The sequence below is a fragment of the Solanum lycopersicum genome, chromosome 11 (assembly GCF_036512215.1).
Source record: "Solanum lycopersicum chromosome 11, SLM_r2.1".
Classification (NCBI taxonomy): Eukaryota; Viridiplantae; Streptophyta; class Magnoliopsida; order Solanales; family Solanaceae; genus Solanum; species Solanum lycopersicum.
Genome location: NC_090810.1, coordinates 14,716,351 through 14,728,271, shown reverse-complemented (window position 1 = coordinate 14,728,271; position 11,921 = coordinate 14,716,351). Strand labels below are relative to the sequence as shown.

At 32.6% G+C, this 11,921-nt stretch overlaps 1 protein-coding gene across 1 annotated transcript; it reads left to right on the top strand.

The window, feature by feature from the left end:
* The first annotated feature begins 217 nt into the window (after positions 1 to 217).
* On the top strand, positions 218 to 613 carry LOC138339260 (uncharacterized). Its single transcript, XM_069290844.1, has one exon. The coding sequence runs from the start codon at positions 218 to 220 to the stop codon at positions 611 to 613; it is 396 nt and encodes a 131-aa protein (XP_069146945.1).
* Positions 614 to 11,921: the final 11,308 nt, after the last annotated feature.

Here is an 11,921-nt window from a genome sequence, read left to right as displayed (position 1 = left end):
TCTGTATGGTAGGAGATGTCGATCTCCAATTGGCTGGTTTGATGCATTTGAGGTTAGACTATGGGGTACAGATTTGTTCAGGGAGTCCTCGGACAAGGTCAAGTTGATCCAAGATAGACTTCTCATGGCTCAGAGTAGGCAAAAGAGTTATGCAGATCGAAATATTCGTGATTTAGATTTTATGGTTGGAGAGAGAGTTTTATTGAAGGTTTAACCCATGAAGGGTGTGACGAGGTTTGGAAGGAAGGGCAAGTTGAGCCCAAGGTATATTAGTCCTTTCGAGATTGTTGAGCGTATTGGTGAGGTGGCGTATCAGTTGGCTTTGCAACCTGGTTTGTTAAGTGTTCATCCTGTATTTCATATTTCAATGCTTAAGAAGTATCATCAGGGTGGTGATCATGTGATTCAATGGGATGCAGTGTTACTCGATCAGGATTTGACTTTTCAGGAAGAACCGATCACCATTTTGGATAGGAAAATTCGGAAGCTAAGGTCCAAGGAGATTACTTCAGTGAAGGTTCAGTGGAAGAATCGTCCAGTGGAGGAGGCTACCTGGGAAACAGAGTCAGACATGAGGAGTAAATATCCTCATCTTTTTGAGCGTTCAGGTTAGCTCTTTTCTTTTCCCATTCGAGGATGAACTTTTATTTAAGTGGTAGGTGATGTAACGACCCGCTAGGTGATTTTGAGAACTAGGACTAGTTTGACTCCTTTTGAAAATTTAAAGGGGTATTTTCAAACTATTCGAAGACTAAGAATATTTAGTTGATAAAAATTTTAGTGAATAATTAATATAGTTAATAGTTAGTGGGTCATATCCATAATTCATTTAACACCTTTTTACTTGACCCATTAATTGATTTATGTTAGTGGGATTAGTTTATTTATTTTATTTAATTAACAGTAGAAGGGCAGAAAAAAAAGAGGTAGAAACTGATTTTTTTTGGGCAGCGTAGATTACTGAACGTGAGTGAACCAACGAAATCTTCAGGTAAGAAGCAATTTGAAAAATTTCTTGATTGTTATATGGATCATAATGAATGTAAGGTAGATGGAAAGTTGATCCCTTGTTCGTCTATTTAATATTATAATAAGAAAATTGAGAGAAAAATTAGCAGAGAACGGTGTATATTTTCTTCGCAACTGCAGTTTGGAGTATGTCGTTCCTGTGACTATTATAGAAGTTTAGTTGTTACACTTAATGAAGTTGATAGAAAATATTTAAGATCATGTGATTGTATTAATAGGAAGAGTGGATGGAAATTTTGTTTAAATTAAAATAATTAAAAAGGGACGAGGAGAAGCATGCTTAGCGTCAGAAAAAAATGAGTTAATATGACTTTAGTTATTATGTAGTAATGTTTTGTCAATGTTGGAGGAGAATATCATGAACCAATCATTGGCAATCATGCCAATCATTGACAATCATTAGAAATCATGTGTCAATGATTGACCTTTGTATAAAATTCTTTAAGATTGGCATAAAAAAAAACATGACCTGCAGATGGTCATGTTGCAGTGCTCCTGCTTGTCTGCAGTGTATGTTATTACATTGACATGCTTAAGCTAATTATTAAATTTAAATTTAAATTTAATATATTGAGATTAGTAATTAATTATTAGGTGTTATTTTATATGATCTAACATTGAATTTTAGTCCACTTGAAGAGGTTAGAGTTAAGTTCTTGGCTTGAAATTTTGGCAAGTATGAAAAAAATTGGTATACCAATATATATCAAGATTTGGAGTTTGGTTGGAAATATGAGTGAGTTTTAGCGTCTATGATAGACATATAATAATTTGAATGTCTACAAAAATTGCTTACTTACGAATATTGCATAATTTATAGATTGGGAACGTTCTGAAACCTTGCGAAAAGGAAAGGAAAAATCTTAAAAGATTCGTGGCATAAATTCGGCATCTAAGGTATGTTAAGACTTTTTAGGCTTGTTGAAGGATATTTTTCCTAATTTAAGATAAAAAAAATAGACAAAGGGGTAAGGGCGAAAGATGGGGGTCTCGTATCAATGGTATGACGGGCATTGGTACGAGTACCGGTGTTATAAAACGGAAAGTTACTACTATATAATGCGGATTGTAATTGGAGAATTTCCAAAGAACATAAGCATTAGCTGATATATTATTAACTTGAAATTTTGTGTGATTGTGTTTTCTTTATTACACCCGTATAGTTGTGATAATTGAGGTGGTTATGTATTATGCCGATATTGATTGAGTGAGATGCATCATTATCCCCTTATCTTGAAATAATATTGTATACATGCATTGACATGAGATTGAGTATAAGTTGGGCACGTGGAGATCGTCCGTGCTGGGGAAGGTGAGATGTTAAGATTGTAATTTGGACACGTGGAGACCGTCCACGCAAAAATTGTTTGATATTATGATAGTGCGTTGAGATAGTCCGCACAGACACGTGTAGATCGTCCGTGTCGGTATATAGACCTTGCGAGTCCCTAATAGGTCATGAACTCTCGATGTATTTCAGAGGAGTATCATGTATATACGGTTGAGTAAGTACTGGATATTCTGAGACATATCATTACATGGTATCATATTGCATTGCATTCCATCATATCATTCATCCTTGATGAGTATTACTTTCGTTTGGTGTTTGGAAAGTACTTGATGTTGATTTCCTTTATTGATGAGACTTAAATAGTAAGTGTAATATATATATATATATATATATACTTGTATAGTTTAAGAATTTATTTTCTTATATAACTCCCGTCACTACTTCTTCGTTGCCGGTCAATGAGACATACTGGGTACACGTGATTTCGTACTCATACTACACTTGTTGCACTCTTTGTGGTGTAGATTCGATTCCAAGTAGGAGCACACCTTGTGGAGCAAATTGAGTCCAAGCTTGAAGTTCTTGGAGTTGTGGTGAGCTGCTTGGCTGTTCAGTGGCCCACACCTCCCTCTATCTTTTATTTATTCTGTTATTAGTAATCAGACAGGATATCCCTTATGTTTAGATTTATCATTTAGTTTCAGACTTGCATCGGATTTTAGAAGCTCTTGTACTTAAGACACCAATTCTTGGGGTGATATATTTTTTCTAGTTTCCGCGTTTCGTACTTTAAGGTACTCAATGTTGGAGATTCTTTCCAAGTTTTTTTTCCCTTTTAATTTCATTTGTTGGTTGCGTTTGGTTAATATGTTTGGTTGGCTTACCTATTGGTTGGGAACATAGGTGCCATCACGACTCATGTTTCTTTTTGGGTCATGACAGTATCAAACAAGACGGTACTCACCAAGTAAACCTCTAAGCACAAGCTAAAGGGATCAAATACGGGTACTCCTTAAGTCCCAATCGAACTTCCACAACTAAAACCTGCATAAAGTCAATCCAAGCTTTCAAAATTTACAAGCACACATCTCAACAACATCCTAACAATCACATATTCTCTACAACAAGATCAATATTCATCAATCACAATCTTTACAAGTACAACCTACATAAAACTAGTCGAATCTAACAATTCACAATTTACAAAGCATACACATCAACAATAACACTCTAACAATTACATATCCTCAACAACAAGCTCATTATTCATCAATCACAACTTCCACAAAAATGCACTCGTAATATCAATAACACACAAGATCAAGTTCGTCAATGTGAAAATTTGCAATGCGATTAAATGCAATGTCAAGTATAGTGATGCATGTCTAACCTAGTGATACTCATGCGCTGTCTCTCAGTCTGGGACTCATGGGGACATATTTATCCATGCATCCATCACGGCACACAATACTACCCTCAATAACAATAAGTATCGCGACGCACGATATGACTCTCGGTAATAGTAACCACCGCGGTGCGCGATATATCCCTAAAAATATAGTATTCATCGAGGCGCGCGATACGTCCCTCGAAATGGTACATCCTCTTTAATTTTGTATTCTTTCTAAATGTACATAAAACTTGTCACAACCATGTATCAGAACAATGCAAATCATGTTCACATAAATAATGGGGAGATGACCATTTTCATAATAATGCACAATTCACAATAACACAATGATTCAACAAGCCTTCCAGACCATTCTCAACATCACACAACAATAATTTATCACATTACCTTTTTATTACCTTTTTTTCATATCATTAAAATTGCTCAACATAAAAAAATCAACACATCACCAATTTTCATCACTCTGAGACACATATTACAAGGAAATGCACAAATTTCATAGACTAAACAAGAATTCAGAAATCCACTTGCCTCAATCAATCAAAAATTCACTCTAGAACTTGAACCTTCCCATTTTGTTGAACTTTAATCTCAAAGCAATCTACTCAAATAAATGACCACTATAAGATTTCAAAACTAGTAATGCTCATATTACTATGTGATTAACTTTTACTCAAAACCTCACCCAAATTTATAATCAAGTTTTGTAAGTCAATGAATATACCAACACTCATATTTCCCAATTTCAAATCTAGAATTAAGTATTAATTCCTCAAAATATGAAACTCCATTGGCATTCATAGAATACAATACACATACTGTTTAATTCCGTATCTTAATGCGTCAAAACCTTGAATTTAAGGTGATAACCACGTGAAAACTTTTATAATCGAAACTAAAAATATGCTTAGTAATTTACTTCAACATTTGATAAATAACCCAAATCTATTCCATATATACATGTACATAATACATAAATAATATAAAATAAGTAATTGAATTCTCTAAACATTAGCAATCATTAGCCAATGATTTCCATTAATGTCTTGAACCTAATATCACAGACGCCAACTAGTTTTTTCACTTGTCAATTTTAGTTATGGTTTTCTCTTCCATCACACATCAATAATAATATATTATTATATAATACTCTATGTATATTCACACATTCACATTTTAATGTATTGAACTTTTACCTAGACGAGAATTGTGCAATTCTAATGTTGGCCGCCGCAGAGCTTTGCATTGGTATTTTTTTTTCTTTTCTAAGTTAATCATATATTAGAAGTGACAAATCCTACCACTTATTTCAAAGAATGAATTAATCTTAGGATATTAAATAAATTATGGACTTTATTCATTAACCGACCACTAACAAAAATTAATTTTTTAATAAATAATACAACTAAATAATCATAATTATCGAATAATTAAAATTATCCAAATCAACTCCAAAAACTAATAAAAAATGCCCTTTTGGGCCATTACATTCGCCACCACTAAATATCATGTTTGTCCTCAAACATAAAGAAGAAAGTGAAGGAAGAATAACCAACACTATCAAAAGTCTAAGTTATGACCCACCAGTCTGTCTTCATTTCTTCAAGTGAGCTTCTCCTTATCAACTACTAAGAGTTGAACTTTCGAACAAAACTTTTTGAAGATCTATAACTGATTATCAAGCAACAAACTAACCCATGAACTCAATCTCAATTATAATATGCTAGACCATACTAAAATCATCGTGCTGATTCTTTTCTCACATAACCGAGATAAACTTCCTACCTTATACTAACTAAACCAAAAGTGAGCCTCAAACAAGCACCAGACACTCATAATGCACAAATAATCACCGATTTTTTCAAGATTCTCCTATCACAACATAGTCTTTTCACGATGTTAAGTTATAAAAATTTGATCTTTAGACATCGGTTAGTCATCAAGGAAGAATCAAACTTGTTTAATCCAAAGAAGAAAATGATTAAGTGAACACCCAATAAGCGATACCCTTCAAAATGTAGAACCTTTTACAATAGTATCAAAAATGCTAGATCAGAAGCTAATTGTAGAAAATCCTTCAGAACAACAAAACTAGACTCTATAATACCCACATTCAACCACACATATTTGGAACGTGATCTCAATAACTAGATGTATACTAAAATTATCAGGTAGCCGTAAGTATCTATGGTAGCACTTCTATGAATTCTGTTAAGTAAGGGTCTGTGTGTAGAATCACTAGAATACTTCAAATATCCCAAACAACATCAAATCTTCCATAACTGAATTGAACAAGTCTAACCAAGGATGTCACCCTTCCAAGAGGACAATCACAGGGTCGATATACCAAGATCCAACCCTAGAAATTCAATTATAGTAGCGAAAACACACATGAAAATAGAAAGTGAATTGTACTCTAAATCATGTTCAGTATGAAGTAGTTGGTCACGTAAAAATATACGAAAGCATGGCCGAATAAAAATATACACTTTCCATAGTGTCCATCTCTCGATTTTTTAGCCACCCACAATCAACCAATCTAATCCCAATCACAATATTACAAATATTTGATTTATCAAACCCCATATACTTCTCACAGTACTCTATTGAACCTAACTTTCTTAATACCAACAAACATCATAACTACATAAACCATTTACCTTACTCTCAAACTGTTACTAATATCAAAGTCTCCTTATCAAACACATTGTACCCTCTACAAATTCAAAATATGGTTCTCTTTCTCTTTCCAATTAAGCATTACATAACATATATGAGACACACCTAAGACTGATAGAACCAATTCGAAATCTAAATACTTTTAAATCGAGGTACAACAATTGAATCACACCCAATGTCAACTTCACACAAACTTTCACATATCATTTTTCAACTACTGTTCATACTATCATGTACCATATGTAAAAACTCAAGGAAATCCTTGGTCACTCTAATAATTATGTATACTATATTTTCATAACCTCTATTCACCATTAAATGTTTATGTAACACATCATAACAGTTTGTGTTGTCTTCTAAAAATAGAAGTTTCAATCTCCTCAAAAACCTCAATAACCCTTTACAACTGTAGGTCCATACTTTTGTGTATCCTTAAGTCACCTACCATGATCTGAACAATTTAGTGCACATAAAAGTACAGAATCTAACATTGGTCACTGTTTTTCACTCAAATAAAAACCTTATCTCCATAGGAAATCTTGATGAATCCCTAGTAAGTCTATACCTCTTTTCCCAACCATAGTCAGATGAGAACTTTTATATGAAAAACCATACACCCACTAAGTTCGAACCAAGAGTCTGTATGAGAGGTCATATTCCTCTGCATCTCTTAAATTCTTCCTATGACACAAATTTTAAATACCTTGAACTCTTTGATATACCATACTTTTCTTTTCATTTCACTGACTTGCTAACCAATTTTATCCTTTGACCAACAACCCATGATATTTCTACCTTATACTCTAAATCAAAACATTACTTGAAACTCCCTTAGGTATAACAATCAAAAGGTACAAAATTTACTAGTCAAATTTTAAGTCCTTCCAAATGCTTTAAACTCAATGCGACTGACCATTTCTCACCTTGCGAATCCATACCTTGGCAAAACACACTACCACATACCTAAACTCACCATGAAAAAATTGAATCCAATTATGTAATTCAATCTCTTTATCTATCAACATCAGATCATCCATTGAAATTTTTTATGAATTCACCTATCTTAGCTTACCATTGATCGTCTCTCCATTTACCTTATAAAGAAATCCTACCATATTCATTATCAAACTCAAAACCACAAAAGAACTAATCATCATACTCGAGTTGATTGTCCATACACTCATTTCTCAAGTTTTTAACCAATCTAATGATTGTGTGACACTATATATTATCATAATCAAAGCAAAACGGATGAAATCATGTATCTTTGAACTCAATTCTCAACTCTTCTAAAGATACCTCCTTAGAACTTACAACTCTCCATTTACCTTATAAAGAAATCCTACCATACTCATTATCAAACTTAAAACCACAAAAGAACTAATCATCATACTCGAGTTGATCGTCCGTACACTCATTTCTCAAGTTTTATCCAATGATTTTTAACCAATCTAATGATCGTGTGAGACTATATATTATCATAACCAAAGCAAAACGGATGAAATCATGTGTCTTTGAACTCAATTCTCAACTCTTCTAAAGATACCTCCTTAGAACTTACAATTAGAAGAAATATTCTTACCTTAGCCCTTGCAATCATAAAAAAAATTATTACTCTCATCTATTTCTAAAAAAATACACTATATCCAACTAATTTCTTTTTATTATGACTCTAGCTCCTTTAAATTCTATTCGAGCGGTGTTTCAACACTTCCTAAAACTTTTCTTGCAACCACACTACTCACCAATATATAGCAAATGTAACATTAGATACTTGCAAGTTGTTATTACAATACAAAAATCCATTTAACCAACAATCTTTATCATATAGTTGCATCCTAATCACTATCCATCCCTAACTCTTATTACCTCAGTTAGCCCTTTCATCATCATGAAGTCAACCTTGTCATCGATATAACACCTCAACCAAACTATACCAATTCAAACTTTAAAGGACTAACCCAATTATACACATTTTTTTACTAAAATTCTCAATTACCTTCACACAGGAATACTCGTTGGAAATTTTATTTCCCCACAAAATTTTCATTTTTGATATCAATCCACTTCTATGAAACTTACAATGAAACCACCGCTCATTTTAAACCCTCAAGATATACTTCACAACCTAAACACATTAATACCGTACTAAAGATCCACCACTAAAATCTTTCTTATGCATACTACCAAACCCTAAACATATGCAGTAACAACCTAGTTGATTTCTCACATGTGAATACAGTAACGATTCTCATTATATGAGCATGTGATACAATTGATAACTCTTTTCGTATTTAGTATTCACACTTGACAATCGATGTATTCGTTTTCATATATCAATAGTATCACACTGCAAAAATTTATTAGATCCACCACTAAAACATATCATACCTATCGAAAAAATCATATTCAAATAGGTCACACATTTTTACCCATCGAATAACTATACAATATTACCAAATCAATTATGTATCTAGCTCAAGCTATTTGTATTATTTTCATAAGCCAGGTCAATATCAAAAGTAACACACTTCATAACTCTAACGAAACATTGATACTATTGTGGTAGTCGTGTCATGACCTTCTTTGATATGCGCACAATCTATAAAAGCATAGTAGATATTCTAACCTCAATTATTGCATCATTATCCTCATCATTTTCTAAGCAGCTCCTTCATATTATGATAACTTTACTAATTATAGTTTCCAAAGTTACAATATCCATTATCTCACTTTCAATTATCAAACCACTTCAAATTATCAAGCCATTTCAAATATTACCTATACCATACAAGCACTATTCCCTCTATTTTGGTAACTAACCAAAAGAAATAACCACGTTAATAAAATTCTCCAAACATTTGTTCAACATCATTATCAAATATCCTCAAAATGCATCATTGAGTCATCACCTAACTTAACCCCTTCAAATTACTAACCATTTCAAATTAAACTACACATCATTTTCATAAGTCTATCACTTTTTCCTTATTACTAGGTCTAACATCATATCTACGACACACCAACTGTTCACATGAGGAGCTACACACGAGTCATCATTATAAGTGAGAGTGAATAAAGTGAAGCGATAAGAATCAAATACGACCAAGGACGCACGATAGAGAATTAAAAAGTGAAATTTTTTTCTAAAAGTCACTACAACCTCTCGAAGATAAGTATGGACGTCTTTGTATCGATTCTCAAACCTCTACTTAGACTCAACTTATACACACGTGCGACGTATGAACCTAGGACTCTGTGCCATTTTTCAAGGCATAAAAATAAATGTGATGTCACTCGTCTTATCTTACCAAGAAAGTCAGCATAAAACTCAACCATTATAATAAAATATAAAAAGTATATAATAAACTCAAAAATACCCACAAAATCTAGTTGTCACGTGTAAAGACCTATAAAGTATTACAATTGAATTAAAAGAAAATACAAGTCTCATATGATATTGTTTCTAGAGTAGAAAAAGATCATAAACAATAGTAAGAAGGTCTGCTGAGAATGATAAACAACTATCTCACAGATCTCCAAGAAGCCTCGGAAAAGAAGAGAATATATCACAGAGGTTCAGGCTAGTAACCTACAAAAAATTGTAGAAGCAAGGGGTGAGTACCAAACTACACTATACATTACAAGTAAACCTCTAAACACAAGCTATGAGGATGGAATACGAGTACTCTTACATCCCAACTGAACCCCCACAACTACAACCTGTATAAAGCCAACCTAACTTAACAGTTCACAATTTACAAGCACATATCTCAACAAAAACATTCTAACATTCACAGATTCTCTACAACAAGCTCAATATTCATCAATCAGAACCTCCACAACTCCAAGCATTATAAAACAAGCTCAACCTAATAGTTCACAATTTACAAAGCACACAACTCAACAAAAACACTCTAACAATTAAATATTCTTAATAACAAACTTATTATTCATCAATCACAACTTCCACAAAAAGACACTCATAATATCAACTACACACAAGATCATGTTCATCAATGATAAAAATGTGCAATGCGATGAGATTCTATGTCAAGTATAATGATACATGTCTGACCTAGTGATACACACTCGTTGTCTCTCAGTCCAGGATCCACGGGGGACATATCTGTACATGCATATACAATCCTCGATGATAGTACCCATAAGATCCTCGATAATAGTAACCATCACAGCACGCGATATGTCCCTCCAAATATAGTATTCATCGCGGTGCCCAATACGTCACTCGAAATGGCACATCCTCTTTAGTTGCTTATTCTTTCTCAAAGCACATAACACTTGTCACAACCATATCTTAGAACAATACAAATGACATGTTCACATAAATAATGAGGATAATACTACTTTCATAATAATGCACAATTCAGAACAACAAAATGATTCAAAAAGCATTCCATATCATTCTTAACATCACACAACAATAATTTATCACATTACCTTTTTATTACTATTTTTCCATCATTAGAATTACTCAACATGGACAAGTTAACCCATCACAAATTTTAATTTACTCACAAACACATATTACAAGGAAATACACGAATTTCATACACTTAACAAGAGTTTAGAAATCCACTTGCGTCAATCAATCAAGAATTCACCAAGAACTTGAACCTTCCCCTTTCGTTGAACTACAAACTCAAAGCAATCTATTAAAATAAACGACCACTATAAAATTTCAAAACTAGTAACACTCAAATGTGATTAATTTTACCCAAAAATTTGCCCAAATTTATAATCAAGTTCTTAACTCTTGATGTTAATGAATATACCAACTCTCATGTTTCCCAATTTCAATCCTAGGATTAAGTATCAATTCCTCAAAATATAAAAGTCAATTGGCATTCATAGAATAAAATACACATACGATTTAATTCTTTATCTTTAATACATCAAAATCTTGATTTTTAAGGCGATAACCATTAAAAACTTTTATAGCCAAAATTAAAAATATGCCTAGTAATTTACTACAACATACGATACATGACCCAAATCTATTTCATATATATATGTACATAATACATAAATAATATAAAATAAGTAACTAAATTCTATAAACATTGACAATCATTAGTCAATAATTTCTATCAATGTCTTGTCCCCAATACCATCGACAACAACAAGTGTTTTCACTTAGACATTTTGGTTATGGTTTTCTCTTTCCTCACACATCAATAATAATATGTTATTATATAATAGTCTATGCATATTCATACATTCACATTTTAACATATTAAACTTTTACATTGACGATAATTGTGCAATTTCGATGTTGGTCGTCGCAGAGCTTTGGATCGGTAATTTCTTATCTTATTTTCTAAATTAATCATATATTAGAAGTAACAAATCCTACTACTTATTTTAATGAATGAATTAAACTTAGGGTATTAAATAAATCATGCACTTGATTCATTAACCACCCACTAATAAAATTAATTATTTACCAACTAAATAACCATAATTCTTGAATAATTAAAATTTTCCGAA

Bases quoted from the DNA above. Each gene is read 5' to 3' on its own strand.
- LOC138339260 (XM_069290844.1), top strand. From the start codon at position 218: ATGAAGGGTGTGACGAGGTTTGGAAGGAAGGGCAAGTTGAGCCCAAGG.